Consider the following 25,461-nt stretch of genomic DNA (forward strand, 5'->3'; position numbering starts at 1 on the left):
ATGCAGAAAATGGACCTTTGGTTGAGACCTGTGGGACAGGCTGTATAGATACCTAGGGATGAAACGTCAGCCTAGGGGAGCAGCGGAGCCAGGTGGTGTGAACTGTGGGGGGCATTCAGTAGCTGTGAGGACCACCTTATGATGTTCTTAGTACTCTCAGATTCACCTTTATGGTTATGAAATATCCCATTTAATCACAATTAGATAAAGAAAAGTTGAGTCAGAATTATTCCACTTATCAAGAACCGACAACTTGCTACACACTAAGCTCAAGCTATTCTAGGGATTTAATCTTCACCAATAGCCACAGAACACTTCTCTTCCTCCCTGGCCTCTGAGCTCAGGTATGTCAATCTCACACTTCCCTGCATGTGTGAACGCTCTTTACTCTTTCCCACACCGATATGTTCCAATATCCTTGAGCTCCTCCCAGTAAAATAATATTTTAGTTGGTGACCATGGGTGTTTCTCTAAAAAAGCAATCACTCATTTTTTTTTGACATACCTTTAAATTTGATTTGATCTCTTCACGAAGGCACATATTCAGGGAGTTATTTAAATAGGTATGCATATTTTAGAAATGTAGGTACTATTTATTGTGTAGAATTTCATGTCTCACCCTAAAATAGATTGAATGTGTGTGTAGATGATGTGGGATGGACGTCTTGGGTCTTGGATGTCTATTAGGCTATTAGTCTGCTGCGACAGAACTCATATTCCTTGTGTCTAGCATGGTTCTTGCCATATGATTAGGGCTCAATCAAGGATGATTTCAACTTAAATTCACGTACAAAAACGATTCTCCTAATTTTGGTCACTTTCCTCAAATCTAGAAAAAGCCAAACAATTTCCTCTCTCTTCTTGGATGGGAGGTAAAAAAAAGAAAAGAATTTAAACTAAAAAATAATTCTCCTTGGGCCTGTAATAGTCTCAGTGGAATTCAGCTTTCCTTATCTCTAGCAAGCTTCTTCTCTCTCCCTTTCAGCAAATGTTCAAAATGTTTGCCAACTTATTCAAGTCCTCGACATCACTCCTACCCTGCCTACTGTACCAGGAACATAAACGGTATCAAGCTTCGTTTTTTTATTTTTATAAATTTACTTATTTATTTATTCTTGGCTGTGCTGGGTGGGATCTTCCCAGACCAGGGCTCAAACCCATGTCCCCTGCATTGGCAGGCAGATTCTTAACCACTGCACCACCAGGGAAGTCCTGGTGTCAGTCTTCTTGAACTGGCATTCCTTCATCTACTGATCACTATCTTCACCCATTCTTCATTCTCTCTCATTTTGGAGAAATGTGCCCTTAACAGTTTCCAAGAACAATATCTCCACCTCCTCTATGCCCACCATCCTCTATCAGATAGCTGTCCTTTTTCTCAACCTTTAATATCTTCTTGTTGGTTTGCTACTTCTTTTTTGGTTTGTATGGGCAAATCTCCCCAGGACTAAAAAAACAAGCCAAAAATAAACATGAAAACCTTCTCTTAACTCTACTTTCCTCATAAACAGAGACCTTATAACTTCCCTTCCCTTTACATCTCTTAAAAGGATCATGTCATTTTCCCAAGTCCACATCCTCACCTCCCGGTCCTAGCTCAACACGTTGAAATTTGGCTTCAGGTCTGAAGGGTAACTGGTAGTGCTGGGATTCAAAGTGAACCAGGCAAGGAGCTTAACCTTGAAATCTCTGATATGCTGGTTATCTTTTCAGTACTCATGATTTGACTTCTCTTTACTTTTTGACGATGATAGTCTCTTCTTTTCTTGAAATTCTCTCCTCGCTTAATTTCTGTGACACCCCTTTCACCCATTTCTACTTCAACTGTTCCTTCTACCACCTGAACAATTGCTTGCCTCTCTTCTTCCATCTGTCCCTTCAGGGTTGCTGTTGGATTCTATGCTTGATCCTCTTCTCTCATTACCTGTCTCATTCTTGCTGGAAGACCTCCTCTATTGTGAACACTTGAGCCACCCCTACATGATGGAAAAACAGATCAAACCTTACCAAGCTTCAGACTTTAGTTTACAACTGTATATATTAGATTAGCGGTCCTCAACCATTTTGGCACCAGGGACTGGTTTCGCGGAAGACAATTTTTCCACGGACCAGGGGGTGGGGTGGGGGAGGATGGTTTTGGGTTGATTCAAGCACATTACATTTATTGTGCACTTTATTTCTATTATTATTACATTGTAATATATAATGAAATAATTATACAACTCACCATAATGCAGAATCAGTGGGAGCCCCGAGCTTGTTTTCAGCTGCCACTCACTGATAGGGTTTTGATATGAGTCTGCAAGCAATTGATTTATTATGGTCTCTGTGCAGTCAAACCTCTCTGCTAATGATAATCTGTATTTGCAGCCGCTCCCCAGCACAACCATCACTGACTCAGCTCCACCTCAGATCATCAGGCATTAGATCCTCATAAGGAGTGCGCAACCTAGATCCTTTGCATACGCAGTTCACACTAGGGTTCGTGCCCCTATGAGAATCTAATGCTGCCGCTGATCTGACAGGAGGCGGAGCTCAGGTGGTAATGCAAGCAATGGGGAGTGGCTGTAAATACAGATGAAACTTCACTTGCTCACCCGCCGCTCACCTCCTGCTCTGTGTCCTGGTTCCTAATAGGCCGCAGACTGGTACCGGTTCGTGGCCTGGGGGTTGGGTACTCCTGTATTAGATGTATTTGATAATCATGTTTCAAAATCACATAGACTCCAAACCAAACTATTTTCATGAGTCCCCAGTCACACTGTTTTTCTATAACTTCTGTTTAGTTTAGTGGCATTTCTAACAGCCAGTCAATCAAGATATCCTCAGCTATCCTCAACTCTGATTTCTCACCCCCTTCCTCCTCCACAATCGGTCAGCAGAGCCTATAAATTCTACCTTTTCAATATTTCATTTAAGAAATAATAAAAAACCTTTTTTCCTGATCATAAAAGTAAATTATAGGAAATTGTAGAAAACATGGAAATTATTAAAGAAAATATTGACACATATTTTACTCTGCAGAAATAATCACTGTTACTTTTTAGGTTATTTCCTTTTAATTTCTTTTGAGACTTCTTTGATCCATGCATTATGTAGAAGTGTTATTTTGTCTTCAAGTGCATTGGGATTTTCCAGTTGTCTTTCTGCTATTGATTTCTAACTTAATTTCATTGTGGTCTGAGAACATACTTTGTATGATATCTATTCTTTTAAACTGTTAAGGTGTGTTTTATGGCCCAGAATGTGGTCTACCTTGTTGAATGTTCCATACGACCTTGAGAAGAATGTGTATTTTGCTGTTGCTGAAAGAAGTATTCTATGTGCCAATTAGATCAAGTTGACTGATGCTGTTGTTCAGTTCAGCACCAGGATGCTTACTGATTTTATGCCAGTTTGATCTACCAATTACTCAAAGTTTCCAGCTAGAATAATGTTTCTCTATTTCTAATTGTAGTCGTATGTTTTTAACCTCATGTATTTTGATGCTCCTGTTAGGTGCATGGGTGTTAAGTATTGTTATATATTACCAAAGAAATTGACTGCTTTATCATGATGTTATGCCCCTCTTTATCCCTCATAATTTTTTTTTTGTTCTGAAGTCTGCTTTATCTAAAATTAATATAGGTACTCTAACTTTTAAAAATTAGTGTTAGATAGTTAACTTTCTTTACCCCTTTACTTTAACCCACTTTTATATATAATCTGTGTCTGTGTATTTAAAGTGAGTTTCTTGAATATAACCTATAGTTGGGTCTTGTTTTTCTGATCCACTCTGACAATCTCTTTTTTACTTGGTATATTTAGATCATTCATACTTAAAGTAATTATTGATATAGTTGGATTAATATTTAACATGTTTAACTATTTTGTATTTGTTACATTTGTTTATTTTTTCTTTTCTTCTTTTTTGCCTTGTTTTTTTGACAGTTTTTTTTAAGAGAAGTTTTAAGTTAGCATCAAAATTGAGTGGAAGGTACAGATATCCTACATTCCTTGCCCTCACATGCATAGCCTCCCTCATCAAATCAACACCAGAATGTACATTTGTTAACAGTTGATGAACCTACACTGACACATCATTACCACCCAAAAATCAATAGTTTATCATTATATTTGAATAGTTATCTATTAAATCAATTAAGAATAAGAAAAAAAAGATTTTATTTTACCTTTATTTATTCCTTCTCTGATTGTCTTAGGCATTCAGGATGCTATAAAAAAATGACACAGACTTAGTGGTTTATAAACAATACATATTTATTTCTCATAGTTCTAGTGGCTGGGAAGTCCAACAGATCCATTATCTGGTGAGAGGTCACTTCCTCTCTGATGGCCATTTTCTTACTGAGAGGCTTTTCAACTTGCCCATGGTCACATGGTAGTTAAAAAATGGAATAATGTTTTCATGTAATCCAGGAGCCTGTACCGTTTCTTTTATGCTTTGCAGCTTCTCCAAATGAGCAGTAGAGACAAAACATTGAGAGGAGTGTGAGCTCTTTAAGCTGGAGTAGTTATGGAGGTTTTGTGCAGAAGATGGACCTTTTTTCACCTTATGCTCACTAAAAGAAATAAATGGTTTCTTATTAAATAATTGGTTTGCAATTTCTTAATAACTAACAAGATTGAATGTGCCTTATAAATAATAAATAGTGACCATAATATTAGATAACATTTATTGAGCACCTACTGTGTCAGCTACTCTTCTAAGTGCTTTCTATGTGTACCCTCATTTAATCTTCACAGTAACCCTGTGAGGAGCCATTTTATTACCCTTTCTTTACAGATGAAGATATTAAGGCACAGAGAGTTTAAATAATTTGCCAAAGAATACACAGTGAGTAACTGGAAAACCTAGACAATTCAATTCCAGGCAAGATGTGTCAGATATGGTTACCTCATAACCATCTCCTATTATTTTGTTCCTTCTAATCATATCTTTGTCCATTAAAGACATGTTACATGTATTCATTTTATTCCCTTTATTCCCTGTGGATTTGTAAAACTTTTCATAAGTTGAGAATATTATCATTTGTCCCTCATATATGTGGAAAATATTTCCCTCAGTTTTCGATTTGTTTTAAATGTTGCTTATTTTTTACACTTAATGAATATTATTTTCCTAATCAGGTTTATTGAAATATAATTTATAAATATATAGAATGTTTATCCTTATTTCTGTGAGTTTTGACAAATGCATGCAGTCATGAAACCACCAGCACAATCAATGTAGAACATTGCCATTACCCCCCAAAATGTTCCTTGTGCCCTTTATAGGTGACCTTACCCCTCATTCCCAGCCCCTGCAAAACTCTCATCTGTTTTCTGTCCTTTTAGATCTATCTTTCCAAAATGCCATATAAATTGAATCATGTAGTAGGTAGTCTTTTGATTCTGGCTGCTTTCACTCATTATAATGCATTTGAGATTCATCTGAGTTGTGTGTCAGTGGTTGGTCCTTTTTTTTTGCTAAGTAGTATTTCATTATATAAATGTACCACATTTTACCTCTCCAGTCACCAGCTGAAAGGCAATTGGGTTATTTCTTGTTTTTGGTGATTACAAATAAAGCCACTCTAAATACTTATATTCAGGTTCTAATGTATACATATATTTTCACTTCCCTTGGGTAAGTACCCAGGAGTGGGATTTCTGGGTTATACGATGACTATATTTAATTTTACGAGAAATTGCCAAATTGTTTTCCAAAGTGGTTGTAGCATCTTGCACACCTGCCAACAATGTATGATTATTCCATTTGTCCCACATCTTTGACAACACTTGGACTTTTTAATTTTGTTTTCTTGTTGTTGTGGTGGTGGTGGTTTTGCCATTCTAATAGAAGTATAATGGTTTTAATTTGCATTTCCCTAATTACCAATGATGCTGAGCATTGTTTTTTTGTATGTATTTGCCATCTGTATATTTTCTTTAGTGAACCATCTTGCCATATTTTTTGCCCATTTAAAAAATTGAAATGTATGTTTTATTATTAAATTTGAAAGTTCTATATATAGTATAGATAGATTCTTTATCAGATATGTATTTTGCAATATTTTCTCTCAGTCTGCAGCTTTCCTTTTCATATTCTTAACAGTATCTTTGGAAGAGCAGAAATTTTAAACTTTATTGAAGTCCAATATATTAATTTTCTTTCATGACTTTTCAAGTATGATATTAGGTGAAATTTTTTTATACTTGACCTTTATTAGGATGAATAAATTCCTTTTTAAAAATTTTATAGAGATATAATTGGCATATAACATATTAGTTTCAAGTGTACAATTTTGCTTTAAAAGAACCAATTAATTACCTTTTACATTTTATACAGCTAGGTTTATGTATCTTTTCTCTTGTGATTTATTCTAATATTTTAGGCTTAGAAAACCTTTTTCTTTTGCATTGTCAAAATCGGATCAAAGTTTATTGTATTTTCTTCTACTTTTTTCTTTCTTTTACATCATGTACATTGTTTGTATGTATTTAAAAAATTACTTTGGAATTAATCTTTCTTACATAGGATCTGTATTATCTTGCCCAAATAGCTATATCCTCATCGCAGGGACATTTAGATTTGGAATTTTTTTTCCTTTCTAACATCAGTTTTGAGCGCTTTCTTGGGTATGGCAAAAAATGACATAGAAATGAATTCATAGGCTGACTGCACCATATCAAAGTGGAAGCGAGTTGGGGAGCAGGGGCAGGGATGTGTTATGGCCTCAGTATGTGAATTTAGGGTCATTAAAGGAATGACTTTAGGTGATTATATAATGTAGAAACAATGGAGAATATAAATGTGTTTTTGCTTGTTGTTGATAGAGATGGCCAATGCAATTTGTATTTTGAATTATTACATCATTCTACTTGTGCCTCTCTTTTATTTTTTTTTGTTTCTTATTTAATTAAATTTTTAAATTGGAGTATAGTTGATTTACAATGTTGTGTTAGTTTCAAGTGTACAGCAAAGTGAGTCAGTTATACATATACATATATCCACTCATTTTTAGATTCTATTCCTATATAGGTCATTACAGAGTATTGAATAGTGTTCCCTGTGCTATACAGTAGGTTCTTATTACTTATCTATTTTATATGTAGTAGTGTTTATATGTCAATCCCAATCTCCCAATTTATCCCTCCCCTCCTTCACCCCTTAGTAACCATAAGTTTGTTTTCTACATCTGTGACTCAATTTCTGTTTTGTAAATAGGTTCATTTGTACCCTTTTTTTAGATTCCACATATAAGTGATATCATATGATATTTGTCTTTTTCTGTCTGACTTACTTCACTCAGTATGACAATCTCTAGGTCCATCCATGTCACTGCAAATTACTTGTGCCTCCTTCTGATACTTAACATCTACTATATTTTTTATTATTTTTAATTGAAGTATAGTTGATTTACAATGTTGTGTTAGTTTTAGGTGTACAACAAAGTGTTTCATATGTGTATATATAATATACACACACATATATATATTCTTTTTCAGATTCTTTTCCCATATAGGTTATTACAAAATATTCAGTATAGTTCCCTGTACTATACAGTAAGTCCTTATTGGTTATCTATTTTATATATAGTATTGTGTATAACATCTACTATATTTTAATAGTTATTTATGTTTATAATAGCAAACTGAGAACAGCTACTCATTGGGTCTGGTTTACTCTTCTATCCATTTCAGAATACGTTTATGGTGATTTTCACAAGGTATGCTGTCATTAAGAGTAGAAGGAAGAAGAGAACTAAATGAAAGAAGGAGAAAGGAAGAAAGACAAAATGGATAAAGGTAATATGAAAGGAAAGTAACATGGTGAAAGGCAGGGAATCTAAGATATGGAGGGAAAGGACAGGAAAGTATAGTTGAATGGTTTGAGTGTCTTTTGTGGCAATTGAGTACGTGAACATCTCTCTACTTCTATAAACACATCTTTTCTCCTTCACTTAGAATAGTTCCCACTCATACCACTTGGGGAAGTTAGTTTGGGAGAAGACTATAATAGTGAGTTAAATGCCAAGCTAAGAGTCTTCAATTTCATCCTACAGTTGATGGAGAATTTTAAAAATTCTTTGAACACAAGAGCAATTTAGGCAAAATGGTGCTTTTAGGTCTTGAATTAATTGGTTTTGAGGATGGAGCAATGAAAAGCCTGGAAACACGAAGATAATTTTGGTCTTTTTTATGCCCAAAGCCTGGCTTCCTCTTTTTGGCACAGAGCTAAGTTTCATTTCCCTCACATCTAGATAGGGTCATATGATTGGTTCTCACCAATGGATAATGCATGGATGTGGTCATTTTCATTCTGAAGAAGCTAAGAGCAGATGTTTTTTCTTCATGCTTTTGGTCTAAACTCTCAACTGCCAGCTTGTTGATGCCAGGATAACCACGAAACTACATATTGAAAATGGAGAAGCTACATAAAGAAGAAGATGGAAGCCACAAAAGTCATCACTTGGAGGAGAGCCACCCACCATGAAGTTATCTGTATTGGACTTTATGAGAATGAGAAATAAAAGTTTATGTTGTCAAATCACTGAGATTTAGCTGTTGCTTATTACAGCAGCTAGTGTAACCATTCTGACTAATTAAAGTCATTGTGACAGGGACAGTGTGTGGTGGTGAGGACGAGAAATGGAGTTTGAGCTCATGGATTGGAAAGAAAGACACAAATGGGTGAAGCATTACAAAGGAAAATGGCAGAAGAAGGAAGGATGACTTCAAGGTGAGCCTAAACTCCTGGAGGAAATTGTTAGCAGAAATAACAATGTCCAGAAAAAAAGACTGTCTTGGGGGAAAGAATATAACAACTTTTATTTTAGATGTATTGAGTCTCATATATTATAGTATATCTAAATGGAAATGCCTGACGAATTAAAAAACGAGTTGCAGAAGTAAATTGTGTGCACATGTGTGCACGCGTGTGTGTGTGTGAGAGAGAGAGAGAGAGAGAAGAAAGAAAGAGAAAGAAAGATTGCAAAAATAGGGGATGTAGGTCTCATAATAAAAAGGTAATAGTTAGGGCTTCCCTGGTGGCTCAGTGGTTGAGAATCTGCCTGCCAATGCAGGGGACACGGGTTCGAGCCCTGGTCTGGGAAGATCCCACATGCCGCGGAGCAACTGGGCCCTTGAGCCACAACTACTGAGCCTGCGCGTCTGGAGCCTGTGCTCCGCAGCAAGAGAGGCCGCGATAGTGAGAGGCCCGTGCATCGCGATGAAGAGTGGCCCCCGCTTGCCACAACTAGAGAAAGCCCTCGCACAGAAACAAAGACCCAACACAGCCAAAAATAAATAATAAATAAATTTAAAAAAATGGTAATAGTTAAAATGGGTTCAAACTTACGTAAAGAAAGGCAACTAACAAAATCAGTATTTGGGAGTGGATTTACTATTTAGTATGAACAATAGAATAGCAAGAAAAAAGTCTTATCTTTGCCACTAACTGTATCTAAAATGACCTTGGCCAAGTTTCTTAACGTGTTTGAGTCTTAGTTTCCTCAAGAGGGGTTTGGACAGGACTTGAAACAGCTCTTTCAATTAGAATCACCCATGAAAGTTTAAAAGTCCACATGGCTGTGCCCCCTTCTCAGACTCACTGAATCAGAGTGTCCAAAGTGTGGGTAAGGCCAGCAGGAGGCCATTCCATGTCAGCGATTTCACACCCTCAGTGGGGAGCTGGGCAGCTTACTCTTGAATTTCATTTATAACAACTTTTACAAGCACAGTGTTTTATTCATCTAGTTTAAAAGTTTCACCCTTGAGTTGTGGGTAGGACTATTTTCATGTCTATCTTTTGGTCAAGAAGCTTTCTGGGACCAGAAGGCTCCTTGCTAATGCCTCCATCTCAGCAAGGCAAGAAGTTACACTTAGCAACTAATAAGAGAGGACAGATGGTACTTGTAGTTCCCAGTGTGGACTCTGATGTCAGATTGCAGTCAAATCCCGACTCCTGCCCTTAAAAGTTGTGTACCATTGAAAAGTTACTTAGTTTCTCTGGACCTTAGTTTTCCTACCTGTAAAATGAAACATGGTTAGAAAGTAACACATAGGATTGTTATGAAGATCAAATGAATTAATATATGCAAAGTGCTTAGACAGTGCTAGAACATATTAAGTGCTCCATAAAGGCTAACTATTGTCATTATTAGATTTATAGACTCAGAACTCCTGGGGACAGGAGACAAAGTAGAGTATAACACCTCTGTCTGTCCTAATATCTATAAGTGTGATTCTGGGGGGACTTTGGAGCCAGATATGGGAGAAAATTTGCAGATGTACTACAAAACTGTAATCCTTCTTGCTGTTGCTATCTTAGAAAGATTTAATAAGACAGCACGTTTTACAATCACCCCAGCTGAATAGCCAAGGTAGGGGAATTCCAGTGAAGCAGGTAACCCCAAAATTGCCCAAATGTCTGCTTTTTAAAAGCCCTATTTTTAAAAATTGATTAATTAATTAATTAATTAATTAATTTTTGGCTGTGTTGGGTCTTCATTGCTGTGCCCGGGGTTTCTTCAATTGCGGTGAGTGGGGGCTACTCTTCGTTGCGGTGCATGGGCTTCTCATTGAGGTGGCTTCTCTTTGTTGTGGAGCAAGGGCTCTAGGCACATGGGCTTCAGTAGTTGTGGCATGCGGGCTTAGTTGCTCCGCGGAATGGGGGATCTTCCCGGACCAGAGCTCGAACCCATGTCCTCTGCATTGGCAGGCAGATTCTTAACCACTGTGCCACCAGGGAAGCCCCCATTGACTACTTTTATATTAAAAACCCTGAACCAAACATATATACACATATATATTAAACACAGAGACATAAATACATATTCAATATTTTTTACAGCATTGGTGTTATAGGTTAACATGTGTTATGTGCTACTCTTTCTATGTTCTGTTACAGGTTCTTTGTACTACTGTTTAACATACCATATTTTAAGCATTTCCTATGTCATACAATGAGCTTTAAAGCATCACATACATAATGGAACATAGTAATATGTTTATGTGCCATAATGTAAACATAAGCATATCACTGGGAAGTTGTTTCCAGTTAATTGACATACATCTTTAAAAATAAATGCCATATACACTAAGTCACTTACTGCACTTCTGATTAATCTTTTATGATTCATTCTAATGGTAGAACTATTTCCTGAGGTAATGGTCATTTTTAGAGCTTATAAATATTGCAAATTGCTTTCTTTTATCAATTTTACATTCGCCCAAGCAATACATATTTCCCTTTAGATTTATGCTTATCCACAGAGCAAATTTTTTTGCCATGAAAATTGGATTCATATAAATATTTTCCAACTTGCCTTTTGTTTGTTTTTTTAATTTAATTTTTATTTTATATTAGACTATACTTGATTTACAATGTGGTGTTAGTTTCAGGTATACAGCAAAGTGATTCAGTTATACATATACATATGTCCATTCTTTCTCGGATTCTTTTCCCGTATAGGTTATTACAGAATATTGAGCAGCGTTCCCTGAGCTATACAGTAGGTCCTTGCTGTTTATCTATATTATACACAGTAGTTGTGTATATGTTAATCCCAAATTCCTAATTTATCCCTCCCCGCCACATTTCCCCTTTGGTCACCATAAGTTTCTAAAAGCCCTATTTTTAAAAAGCTGCTGGACGTCATTCCAGCTGTAGAACAAGAGCATCATTTATGCTATTGCTTTGCTTACTGTAGTAATTTTCAATATTGAACAATTCTGCCATTTACAGGTACTATTTGTTTTTTGTATTTCCCCACCTCTGAGTTCATGATTCCACCTTAATGCTAGCTAGCCATTTCTGATGTGGCATTATAAAAATTACTTGAATTAAACTGTATTCTCTCTATTTTTTAATCTGAGGATTTCTCAGTGCATCTCAAGGTAATGAGAATTATATGTCATAGTTTTGATGGAGTTTTGGGCAAGGTTTAATGATAAATTCGGTTAATGATGGTAATTGGGCAGAGAGATCTCTGAGCCTTGCTCCTCATGGATCTCTGGAAATTGGCACCAACTGTAAATGGGAGGAGAAATAAAGTCATAAAGCCTCAAATCAGGGCCCCAAACACTGTTCTTGTCTCTAGTCCCATATCCATCCCTTGGGTGGAAGAATTCAACAAACAAGGCAGGGATGAAAAGGCATTGAGTGAGGGCCCAGCTTAGGTCTTAAGGGTGGACTTTACCTTCAGGAGAGATTTAGGAATATTAGATATAAATGACGACAAGATGTTTGTGTAGAACAAGCGTCTTGTAATATTTTTAAAGGGTGGACATTGAAATCTCAAATACAACATAGAGCAGATAAGAGGGAATATTTACAGAGTAACCAAGTGGCAAATTTTTACTAGTGAATAATGAACTTTGCTGATATCAGGTTATGTGGTTGGGTCTCAATCCCGATAAAGGAGTTTGCTGGGGTGTGTCAATGATATGGACATGGCTTTTTCCAAAGTGATGGTTCTGGAAAGAGATTTCCACACCTTAAAGCCAATATAAAGGGTAGAAGTTGCATGGGCAGCCTCACTTGCTCCAGCAGCTTCTGCCTTTCAGGCAAAATGAAAATCCTTGTGAGTATTTGTTTACATTTCTTTATACCCTTTTGGTGGCTGCTTGCAGAGAGTGTTCATATCCAATATGCCTTGGCTTTCAGTGGTCTTAGACAAACACTGCATGCTTCTAAACTTCTGTGATTGAATTAATGCTGTCTTTGGCAGGAATAATGTTGAATATTAATTTGTCCATATTTATCTGTCCATTGTTGTTTCTTGAGATGTTTACTAAAAAATTACAAAGAAAAAAATTGGAAATATCTAGGGAAGTTTAATTTGTAATATTTTAGTAATAATTCCTTATTATGAACTTTAGAGGGAATGTAGGCATTTTAGGACAACTGTATTTACTATCTAAAGGAGAAGTAGTGATTTAAAAATAATAATATCCATAATAATAACAATGGCAGCTGTCATTTCCCAAGTGCATACTAGGCCCTATGCTAAACATTTGCATGAATCATTTCATCCATTCATTTAAACAATTCTATGAGCTGAGTAGTATTGCCCCATTCCACAGGTGAGGAGACTGAGACACAGAGGAATGTGATTTCCCCAGGCCAGTAAATGTGGGATTTAGCCTTGAAATTTCCCCATCTTAGGCCCCACTTACCGGAGCAATCATGGCAAAGTAATCCTGCCATGACCACTCCAGCTGATCCCAGGCCTGATCCCATTCTCCCATAGCTCCACCTGGCAGTGCTCCATGGATGGTTAGTTGACTATGCTCTGATCCAGAATGGAACTCCTTCCCCCAGTCTCTATCCCTTATTGTCATTGAGCTATTGAAGGAGAAAGCAAAATAATACCTCCCCATAAGGTGTTAAAGACTGTCAGCTTAAAGAGTTGCCTCTCCCAAGGTATCTTGATTTTCTAAGAGGATACCTAACCCTAAAACACAAACCCGGAACAGTGGTATATTAATCATGGTGTTGGGTGAGTGGTTACTTGGGGGCAGGGGACACTTCCTGAGCTCTCTCTAATCATACCACTAAGGTGGCTGGCCCTTCACCCACCTATTCAGACCTCTGTATTAGATCCATTAAACAGAATACATAGGAGTGTCAGAGGTTGTCCAGGTTGTCCAGGAGTCCAGGTTGTCCCTATGCAAGTAGACAGGTTGGACAGCTGCATATAGGTCCATGTTAGACATTCTACCCACAGTCGCCAGGAGAAAAATGTTATTGGTGAGATGCAAAAGGAAGTAGGAAAATTCCACTGACAGGTCCTAAAAACATCTGCCTTCCCCTTCATCAGCAATTTCAATGACAGTGCAGTGCACTGTGATGTCCAGAAGAGAGAACACAAAACCGGGATCAGCATGTTGGATGAGTCTCTCATATAACTGCAGCAAAATGTCAGCAGTGCCTCCATGTCAGTCTCACGGTCTGCTGGCCTAACACTTGTCTTATGGTATCACTAAGAAGAATGTGGAGGTTTTCCTTGATGTCAGTCTCAAAAGTTAATCATGCCTCCAAGCACCAGATTTTCATAGTTTCCCTTTAGGAATCTATTGTGTCTCTATCACCCATGAATCCACTTAAATCTGTCTTACTCTCTCAATCTCAAGGAATTAAGTAATTTTTTTAACCAAAAAACAAAACTTGACTCCTGTATACTAAAGCCAGTGTGAATACCACTAGGGTCCTCCCCTTAGTAAAATGAGTCCTTCCTCACTGCTCACCTCCCCCAAGTTTGTTTGTTTGTTTGTTTTTTTTTCTGGCATAAGAACTATGCTTTCTAGAAGGTTGTGTTGTTAGGAAGGGTTGGGAATTTGGTAACAAAGGTAGAACCTGTGTCTGAAAAATAGCATGAACCCAACAAATGCCTGTCAAATGAATGAATGTGTGTTTCACATTTTGGAAGTGGACTGTTGACCATCCATGACCTCCCACCAGTGTCTTAAGTATATGTTTTCTGTGATATTTGTGCTTATCTTGTCCAATGTCACCTCATGCTCCCACCCTAAGTGACAGCCCTATTGTGAATAGATGTGACTGGTTGGTTTTTCAGGTGGTATTTCTGGTGACACTGGCTATCTTTGGGACACAATCTCATGGATATGAGGTGAGTTGGTTCACTATAGACTTTATATCTTAGAGGTATTGGGAGAGGAAAAAGAAGATATGAGATAATCTGAAGGACAGTAGAGAGTCCACATGTCCTATGTGAGATGAAATTCCAGAAATAACCAATAACAGAAACAATGAGGTTGATTATTTCTTTCCAATCACAATACCGTAAAAAAGTCCCCCATTGCTTTAAAATGTGGTTAATTTCATTTTTCATGTAATGCCATTGCTTTGCCCATGTATAATACAGTGAACTATGAGGAAGACCTTTGCATTCTAATTTTAGCATGGGCTTTTGGTCTGGGATGCCAGTGGAGATGTTTCAAGGTTCAGTCTCTTGTTTGAAGCAATAGAAGGCTTTACTTTGCAGGGAGGGTTGCCTTTCAAATGCACATAGTTTATGGAAAAACCATTATGTCTTTTGTCAATCTAGGTTTATAACATCATCAGCCCAACTGACAATGTTGGCCCTATTCAGGAGACAATGACAATTGACAATGAAAAAAATACCGCCATGATTAACATCCATGCAGGATCTTGCTCCTCTACCACGATTTTTGACTATAAACATGTAAGCAGCAATATTTTATATTCTTCTAGAATGGACTTCTCAAGGGTGGAGGGGCAACCACTTATTGTCCATTTGAATTCCAGCATCTATCCTTGTAATTCTTTCACAATTTCCTTACTTCTGCTTTTCCCTTTAAATTATCAAGCAATTGATTAAAAACCAACCAAACAAAACCGTTTCTAATTAAAAAATGTGATGAGACAGGAAGCATACAAATTTGCTTGACCTTTTCAGGTGGAAAGCACAATCATATTGGCTAACTACAGGCTCAGAAAGTGCCTGCAAGAGTGACAAAAATCCAAGGGCAGGCATGGCACACAGGCTCTCAAAAATATTTGTCAAATGCCTGAATGAATGAAGTAGGGCTTCTAATACAAAAAATTATGCAGACAAAGAACAATAATGAAGTAAGCAGTCACAAAGTAGCAGAAATCCAGAACAACTGTACACATTTGACTATGTATATGCAGTAAATCATACTGCTTCTGGAAGAATGAAAATATGTTAACTAAAAACATTAAACTATTTCCAAGTTTCAGTTACTGGTATTAACATTGAATCTCAGGAAACTTATTCTGTCCTTGATTCATTTATTCATTTGTTTGTTTTCCATTTTTTCCACCTGGGTGTTGAGCCTGCTTTCACCTATGGAGAGAGCTATGCACTGTGGATATAAGTAGCCTGTAGTCCATTTCACTGGACATTTGAACATGACTTTCTTCTCCTTTTCTTATAGAAACCTCCTCACTGCCTCTGCCCCACTGGTATTGGGAGTTCCATGACACATTTGAAAGCATAGAGTCTTTGAAAGATATGGTTTACAAGGAAGTTGTGCTGAAATTCTTTTTAAGCAGATGTCAGGGAAATCACAGAAGTATCTTTAAAAAAAAATAGCATGAGAATAGGTGAGAATTTGGTTAAAACATCTTCCACTCTCATCAGGTTCGGCCTCAGTCAATTTTTGGATTTTAGGGACTGGCAATTTGTGAGAACTGAAAAATAGGAACTAGAAAGATTTATAATATTTGCACTCTTATAGGCTGTATAATTATTTGGAACTATGTACAGAAAATTCCACTCTGTATGAAGATTCCAGAAGGTTCCTTTTGGCTCCAAGGACCTCACCCTCCATTGTTCTTCCAATCCCAACTTCCTCCAACCCATCCTTATCCAGCCGGCTTGGGTCTGAGGTGGAGAAAAGATAGACAGAAGATGGTAAAGGAGGGGAGGGGAGAATCATTGAAAATGTATGTGTGGTGGGTGAGGGGGGTGTGGGTATGTTGAGGAGAGCTTCTAAAGCATCCTTGTCCGGTAGAACTTTCTGCAATGGTAGAAACGCTCTATATCTGCATTTTCCAACAGGGAGGCTACTAGCCACTTGTGGCTACTGAGTGCTTGAAATGTGTGACGGAGGAAGTACATTTTAAATTTTATTTAATTAGAATTTAAATTTAAATGGCCACATGTGGCTGGTAACTAACATATTGGAAAGCACAGTTCTAAAGAATACCGTATTTACTCCAAAAATACGGTATTCTTCTGCTTGAGGAAAAAGCAGAACAAAACCAATAGAAAGAGACAGAGAGCGGCTTCTTCTCAAGCTTTCAAACCCCAAACTGTAGACCCAAAACATGAACAGTGGGGCACACATCATGGGTTTACACAAATTCAGAGATAGAAATGACAAGTGAAAAAGTAAAACGACTATGTAAAAGAAGTCGAATGGATAGAATTGACTGCAGCTTGAAAATATCACTATGCATGCTCAAGGCTTTCCACAAGGCCCATCCTCACCAAGCTCAGAACCCAGGGAACTGGGAGGGGCAGTAACTGTTCTCTTGCTGTTTCAGGGCTACATCGCCTCCAGGGTGCTCTCCCGAAGAGCCTGCTACATCCTGAAGATGAACCATAAGACCATCCCTGCTCTGGACCAACTCAAACGGTACATCTTTGAGAGGCAGGTAAGTCTGGGGTAATCCTAAGTATTCCCTGTTCTTGAGCCAGGGAATACTGGTGCCCATAGAGAAATGAAGAGGGTAAGGGAGAAGATAATAATATCATACCTTATTGTGGATATGGTACCCTCCACTTTAAAGCATCTTCACATTTATTGATTTTAGAGCAGGAATAAATCTCTTAGCTTGAGTTCCACCATACAGCCCCCAATACAAAAACTTACAATAAATTCCAGGGTCTTTGTAGAAAGGACTGAACATTCTTTTCTCAGAGCAAGGCTTTAAGAAATAGTGATTGGCAGAATAAATGAGTGATGATATCCAATGACACAATGGTGCAAAGAAATACAGTATAGTGAGAATAAACAAACACTGTGTGAGGCTAGGAATCTGAGGTTTATTTCTCCTTTTGTGTCTTTTCATTGGCCACAGGATTCACCCTCTGTGAGTTTCATTGTCACCAGCTGCAAAATAACATTGGCAATAATGAGGTTTCTCTACAGACCAAGTGGTCAAAAAGAGATGATATCTTGAGATTCCTGACCATCTCCTGTTTAATAATTCAAAAGAGAAAAAGTCACAATTTAGAATAAGGTACACCAGATTATGTCAATTTATTTCATCCTATTCCACTCTGTCCTACTGATCTAGGCTTTGAACAACATGTTCTCCGACAAATACATCTGGGTCAAGTATAACCCACTGCAGTCTCTGATCACAGATGTGAATTGGTTCCTGTTTGGATCACCCATCAGGCAGCTCTGCGAACATATCCCCTTGTACAAAGGGGAAGTGACTGAAAAGACACGTGAGTACCAATAAATCATTCCTTCACCAGATATTTTCTGACAGCTCCAATATGTCAGCCACTCTGCCAGGTGCTGTGTGAAATACAAATAAACATGAAACATGACTCAGTTTGGTTTACTTTGGGAATTAAATATCTACCATGTGTGGAAATAGTGCTAAATGTTAGGGAGACACAGAAATGAAAAAACTCTGCCTCCAAGGAACACATAGTCTGATGGAGAAGTTAGTGACTTAAGACAGAGGATGGAATAAAAAAGATTCCTGGGGACAAAGGAAAAACTATTGGATTCTCTAAAGTACAGCATGGTAACTCTGGTTAATAATATGGTACTGCATACTTGAAAGTTGCTGAGAGTAGATATTAAGCATTCTTACCACACAGACACACACAGACACACACACACACACAAAAGAGTTACATATGTTAACTACACAAGGTGATGGATGTGCTATCTTGAGCTTTTACAATGTATATGTATAGCAAATTATCACATTGTACACTTTAAATATATACAGATATACTTGTCAATTATTTCTCAAAAAGGTTTAAAAATAGTCTCAGGATCTAAGATAAAATTGGTCCAAGAAAGAGCAGGCAAAGTGGACTGACAGGGAATAAAAACTTTGATTCATGCAGGTAACATATGTCACTGCAGTCATTACTGGTATTTTTACACAAAATTGCTAAATATGGCAGAGTGACAGAGTGAAAGAAAAGCTGCATCACAGATGGCAGAGGTAACAAGAGAAATTCCCCAGAGTAGTGGAAGGTAAAGAAGAAAAGAATTAGCATTCTTGCAAAGAATAGCATTACCTTTCTATTGCCCAGAAAAAATTAAGATATTTTTACTTTTCATAAGGTCATTAGTACTTATAAGTAAAGGCATGCAGGCATGCCATTAATGCAGAATGTCATAGCATTAATCGAGTTGAGCCAGAGAGCACTTCCGGGAATTGTCAGTATATTAAGCTAATATATTATTATTCTTTGCAATACAAGTATAGCTAAAATCTTGGGTAACATGAAATTACATGTACACCCCCTAGTCAAGACATTTACAAAAGGGCATTGGTTTGCTGAATTCTAGTAATTTCTTAATTCTCTTTCTTTAAAAATCTTTCCCCTTTTCAGATGATACTCGTGCTGGAGACTGTGCAAAGGCTGGGCTCCTGGGCATCTTGGGAATTTCTATCTCTTCAGACCTTCACATTTAAGGCATCAGCCCACTGGTTTCAACTTTTCAGAGAAATACACGTTTCCACTCAACGGCCAAATTAAATTCTTTGTCAACGTCCCAACTAATTGTGAGATTCAGTAGTAAAACATAAATACTATATTTATAGATATCTGGGTGTTTTCTTTTCTTGTAAGCAGCAAAGGGAAGCCAAACAATGTTTATGTCAATATATAGAAGGAAAGAAATTGCCAGGATTTCAAGTAAAGTGCATGGTGTGAAGATTCCCAGGTAATATAGGTGAGTCACACACAGGCTGGTCAGCTGTGTACAAGTCTTCAGTTTTGCATTTGACACTTAGACTAGCTGCACATCTGTCCAACCAACACACTGGGCAGCCTAGGTAGAGCAGGGGCTCAGGTGGCATTGACCTTCACCTAGTGAGGGGGATGGATTTATACCCTTATCAGACAACTTGACTGCTCAGGTGAAGAAAACTGTGCCCTCTGACAAAGCACCCAACTCTGAGAGCCATTCACATACCTTTTAGCTCATCAAAGCAGTAGACTCAAACTTAATCAACACTATCATGATATATTTCATCCCAGAGTGAGGAGAGAGAGAGAGAGAGGAACACACGTCACCCAGAGAAAGATGCACGTTATTGAAAATCTTTACAGGAGTGAGGCCCTAACTGGGAATGTCAAGTCAATATATAGAAGGAAAACAATTTTTAATATTTCAAATAAATTGCATAATGTAGGCAAATTCCCAGATCGTATGGTTGGTTATCATATGGAGTAGTCAGTGAGTGCAAGTTCAGAGCAAAGAGGAACTACTTTAACAAGAATTTCTGTCTTCGTCAACTGCTCCTATTCCTAACACTATACATCTACTCCTTAATAACCATTAGTACTGGGCTAGGTATCCTGGCAAAACTACAATAGTAAAGGAAGTTAAAATAACTGAGCTAAATTCTGGCGGGGGTGGCTGCAATTTATTGTCTCCTCTCACCATAGAAGGATAGAGATATTCTGGTCTTGGTTGGGTAGTTAGAACTAGATGCTTGAAGGTGGCCAGACTATCTTTTTCCAGTCTAAACTCTCTTTCTCTCTACATGTCTGCCTCAGGATCTGACACTGGCTTTCTCCATGGTGGTAAAACCAACATCACTCTGAGCCCCAAGGTCCCCATCTTCCTTGTGTCATCATCAGAAAGGAAAGGAACTCTTAGTTCTAATTTCAAATTAGCTTTAATTTAAAAATCTCTGGAAAGGAGCCTCATTGAATCATGTGGGTACACGTTCTTACTCCTCTGGCTGGGGCTGGTGGGAGTGGGGTAGGGGAAGGGTTGTGATTGGCAACTTCCTTTGGAATTTTCTGCTTAGAACTGTGTTATCCTTATTCGTTTTTATAATGTTATTACCATTTTAAAAGCAGAACTCAAAGCAGAACTTTGAGTTCTGCTTTTTCCTAACTCTGCTTTCCTTAAATCAGTTGACCCTGCTCAGTTCTGGTGTCATGCTGAATACCTACTAGGAGAAGCAGGTGGAATAGACCAGGCACATGCCTAAGAGGAGTGAGTCCAAATGTAAGCTAAAAGGAAGCTGGGGCTCCATTAAACCTTCTCCAGAAAGGAGCCCTTTCTTAAGGGTTGGGGAGGGAAGATACTAATTCTGTTTTCATTTTTGTTTGCCTCAAGGTATTTTCTAATTTCTCTTTTGACTTCTCTTTGACCCAATGGTTAAGAGTGTGTGGTTTAATTTCCATGCACTTGTGAGTTTTTGTATTTTCCTTTTGTTATTGCTTTCTAGTTTTATTCCATTTGGTTGGAAAAGATTGGAAAAGATACCTGGAATGACTTCAATCTTCTTAAATTTGTTAAGATTTGTTTTGTGGACTAACATATGATCTATCCTGGAGAATAGAATAGAATAGAATCTTGTTCCCTGTGCGCTTGAGGAGAATGTGTACTCTGCAGCTGGTGGATGGAATGTTCTGTATATGTCTGTTAGGTTCATTTGGTCTATAGTGTAGTTCAAGCCTGCTGTTTCCTTATTGATATTCTGTCTGAATGATCTACCCATTATTATAAGTGGGGTATTGCAGCCCCCTAGTATTATTATATTGCTGTCTACTTCTCCCTTTAGATCAATCCATATTTGCTTTTTCTGTTTAGGTGCTCTGACATTGAGTGCACATATATTTATAATTGTTACATCTTCTTGGTAAACTGAGCTTTTTGTCATTATATCACAACCTTTTTTTGTCTCTTGTGACAGTTTTTGACTTAAAGTCTATTTTGTCTGACATAAGTATAGCTACTCCTGCTCTCTTTTGGTTCTCATTTACATTGAATATCTTTTTCCATACCTTCACTTTCAGCCTATGTGTGTCCTTAAATCTAAAGTGAGTCTCTTTTAGACAGCTTAGTTGGATCTTGTTCTTTATTCATTTATCCACTCTACATTTTTTGATTTGGATATCAAATTTTCTAACCACCACAAAGCATCAAGGATGCTAGAGGAGCTTATCTCTCTAATAAAGCTGGCCCAAGAGAGCAGGCATGATCCAGAATATGAATGTGCCAAAGGTGTTTTTGCAGAAATCTTGGTGAGGCTTGTAGATGGGGTTCTTATTTCCTATGAAGTTTTGTTCCTCACAGTAAATGACACACAAATGGGATATTACTCAGCCTTAGAGAAAGAATGAATCTTGCTATTTGCAACAACATGGATGGACCTAGAGAGTATTACCTTAAGTGAAATAGTTCATACAGAGAAAGGCAAATATATATAATTTCACTTATATGTGGAATCAAAAAACAGAACAAATGAACAAACATAACAAAACAGAACAGACTCATAGATACAGAGAACAAAAAGGTAGTTGCCAGAGGGGAGAGGGGTAAGGGGGATGAGTGAAATAATTGAGGAAGATTAAGAGGTACAAACCTCAGTTACAAAATAAGAGTATAGTATGGGGAATATAGTCAATGATAATGTAATATCTTTGTATGGTGACAGATGGTAGCTAGACTTATCATGGTGATCATTTTGTAATGTATAGAAATATCAAACCACTATTTTGTGCACCAGGAACTAACAGTGTTGTAGGTCAATTATATTTCAATTAAAAAATATGTAGACCCTGGGAGGAAATACATCAAAATGCAAATGGTAGCCTTGTAGAATGAATTTAGGAATGTTCCATCCTCTTCAAATTTTTGTAATAGTTTAAAAAGGCTAGGTATTAGTTCTTCTTTTTATGTTTTGTAGAATTCCCCTGTGAAGCTGTCCATCCCTGGACTTTTGTTTCCTGGGAGTTTTTTAAATTACAAATTCAATTTCACTACTGGTGATTTGTCTGTTCAGATTGGCTATTTCTTCCTGATTCAGTCTTGGAAGGTGATATGTTTCTAGAAATTTGTCCATTTCTTCTAGGTTGTCCAATTTGTTGGTATATAATTGTTCATAGTATTCTCTTATGATTTTTTGATATTGCTTGTTGTTTCTCCTTTTTCATTTTTTATTTTGTTTATCTGGGTCCTCTCTCTTTTTTCATTGATGAGCCTGGCTAAAGGTTTATCATTTTTTTTAAATCTTATTTTAAAAACCGGCACTTGTTTTCATTGATGTTTTCTATTGGTTTTTTTTGGTCTCTATTTTATTTCCTCTCTGATCATTATTATTTCCTTCCTTCTGCTGACTTTGGGTTTTGTTTGTTGTTCTTCTTCTAATTCCTTTAGATGGTAGGTTAGGTTGTTTATTCATTGAGCATCTTTATGATCATTACCTCATACTCTTTATCAGGTAGAATTGCTTATCTCCACTTTGCTTAGTTCTTTGGCTGGGGTTTTATCTCATTTCTTCATTTGGAACATATTCCTTTGTCACCTCATCTTGCCTGATTCTCTATTTTTACTTCCATGTATTAGGTCGGTTGGTTATGTTTCCCTATATTGGTGAAGTGATATGTAGGAGACATCCTATGGGGCCCGCAGTGCATTCCCTTCTGGTGACCAGAGCTATATGCTCTAGAGGTGTCCTCTATATGGGCTGTGTGGGCCCCTCTCTTGTGATGGGGTTGACTACCGTGGGCACACTGGTAGGTGGGTCCTGCCCTCATACTGGTTGGATGCCAGGCCCTGCCTAGTGCAGAGGTTGACAGCTATTGGTGGATGAATTTGGGCCCTAGCATGACTGACAGTGGTTGCCTGGGGGCTCTAGGGCTATTGCTGGCCTGCTAGTGGGGGTGCCTTTGGCTTGTGCTAGACCTCTGGTTGATGGGGCTCTGTCTCCACATGGCTGGTTGCATGGACTGTGGAGTCTTGGACTGCTAGTGAGTGAGGCCTGATCCCAGCATTAACAGGCTAGAAGGAGGACTTGAAACTGGTGTTTGCCAGCTCCAGTGCCCCTGTGGGAGAACAAGCTCCCAGAAATGGCTATTGGCAGCACCTATGTCCACAGGGTGAGTCCCAGTTGCCTCCTGCCTCTCCAAGAATTTCTCCAAGGTCAGCAAGTGCATCTGACCTAGGCTTCTTTCAAATTACTGGGTTTTGGAGTGTGTGATATTTTGTGTGCACCCTTTAAGAAAGGAGTCTGTTTCCTACAGCCCTCAGGCTTTCCCAAATGCAAGCCCCATTGACCTTCAAAGCTGGGTATTCTGGGGTCTCATCTTCCCAGTGCAGGACCTCTGGGCTGGGGAGCCCGATGTGGGGTTTGGACCACTTGTTCTGCAATTGTGATTATCCTCTTGTTTGTGGGTCACCTACCTGGGGTGTGGGTCTTGACTCTACCTCATCTGTCCTTCCTACCCATCTTGTTGTAGTCCCTTCTTTACATCTTTAGTAGAAGATCTTTTCTACTAGTGTTCAGGTCATTCTCATCAATAGTTGCTCTGTAAATAGTTTTAATTTGGGGGATGTCTGTGGGAGGAGGTGAGCCCATGGTCTTCCTACTCCACCATCTTGGCCACTCCTCCTCCTCATCTATTGTTGATCAGAATTTCCTAATTTTCTATAGCAAAAAAATCCAGTGACTACTTAATTTCCATTCCCTATCCACCTGATTCCTTCCAGCAGAACCTCAGTTTGTTTAAGTAGCTGTTAAAAATACCCTTATTTTTAGGAATATATTCCTTACTTTAGTTCCAAGTCTTCAGTAATGCTTGGTCTAAATCAGTGGTTTTTCAATTGGAGTATGGTCTTTTCTTTTCTCCTCTGGAGACATTTCACAGTGTTTGGAGACATTGTCATAGCTGGAGGGGGTGCTACTGGAATGTAGTGGGTAGAGAGAGGTCAAGGATGCTGCTAAACATTCTACAATGCACAGGCCATCACCACAGCAAAGAATTTTCTGACCCCAAACGCCAATAGCGTTTAGGTTAAGAAAGCCTGGGCTAAATCTTATTTCCCTTAAGAAAAGAAGGTAATGTCCGTTTCCTTAGCCTATGATTGGTCTATGGGTGTCATAAATCCTCACTTCTGGTCAGTGAGATCTAAGCGGAAGTCTGCTAAATGGGGCTTCCAGAAAGAAGAGGGACAGACTCAGGTAGCATGCAACTCTGCCCTTTGTCCTTTCCTATTGTCCTCCTCTCAATGTGGACATGATGCTGATGCCAGGAGATGCGTCTGCCATTTGGGGACCACCAGGTAGCAATCCTGGAGAGGAAAGTTCAGGAAAGAAAGAAAGAGCTAGAATGCCTGATTACATCATTCTAGTGCAGCACCAGCTGGGATTTTCTTTCCCTGGACTCACATGATACAGATCAATCCCTATCTGCTTAAGTCACTGTGACTGTATTTTCTTTATTTTCAGCTAAAAAGCATTCCTTACAAATACACCTGAAAGAGGTGGAGTTAGTCCAACTGGCACACATATCCCAGGATCTGGGTCCACCCCAACACTACTGCCTCTACTCCTCTTACCCCTACAACTCCTTTGGAAATTCTGGGCTCACCACATTGCTGCACTTGTGCTGTAGAAAGGCAGTGCTGTGTGCTACTCACAGAATGACTGAGAAATAAGTGGTACTTGGAGCCCACTGTCTAGCTCTGCTTGGCCTGCTATTCCTTTTATTAGTCCAGACACCATGTCCTGTTGCTCCCTCAGGAACCATGTGTGAGGTTGCAGAAACTCTGATGTGAAGGGCTCAGGACACACGTAGGAACTGAATCAAGGGTTTCTTGGGGTTTGGGGGTCTAGGGGTCTACCCCACTGTAAAGTGGTAAGCCTGTTTCCTTTTAACCACTAGCGAAGGGTTCCCTGGCATGGGTCCCTCCTGCTCATGCTGTAGCATGTGACCTAGTGAAGAGACACACCTCACT

At 38.3% G+C, this 25,461-nt stretch overlaps 1 protein-coding gene across 1 annotated transcript; it reads left to right on the plus strand.

The window, feature by feature from the left end:
- The first annotated feature begins 12,557 nt into the window (after positions 1–12,557).
- On the plus strand, positions 12,558–19,175 carry GKN2 (gastrokine 2). The gene is made up of 6 exons (XM_036873994.1): positions 12,558–12,569; positions 14,565–14,618; positions 15,057–15,194; positions 17,045–17,155; positions 17,801–17,957; positions 19,092–19,175. The coding sequence occupies exons 1-6, from the start codon at positions 12,558–12,560 to the stop codon at positions 19,172–19,174; spliced, it is 555 nt and encodes a 184-aa protein (XP_036729889.1). The 3' UTR covers position 19,175.
- The last annotated feature ends 6,286 nt before the right edge of the window (positions 19,176–25,461 follow it).

The sequence above is a fragment of the Balaenoptera musculus genome, chromosome 13, assembly GCF_009873245.2.
Source record: "Balaenoptera musculus isolate JJ_BM4_2016_0621 chromosome 13, mBalMus1.pri.v3, whole genome shotgun sequence".
Taxonomy (NCBI): domain Eukaryota; kingdom Metazoa; phylum Chordata; class Mammalia; order Artiodactyla; family Balaenopteridae; genus Balaenoptera; species Balaenoptera musculus.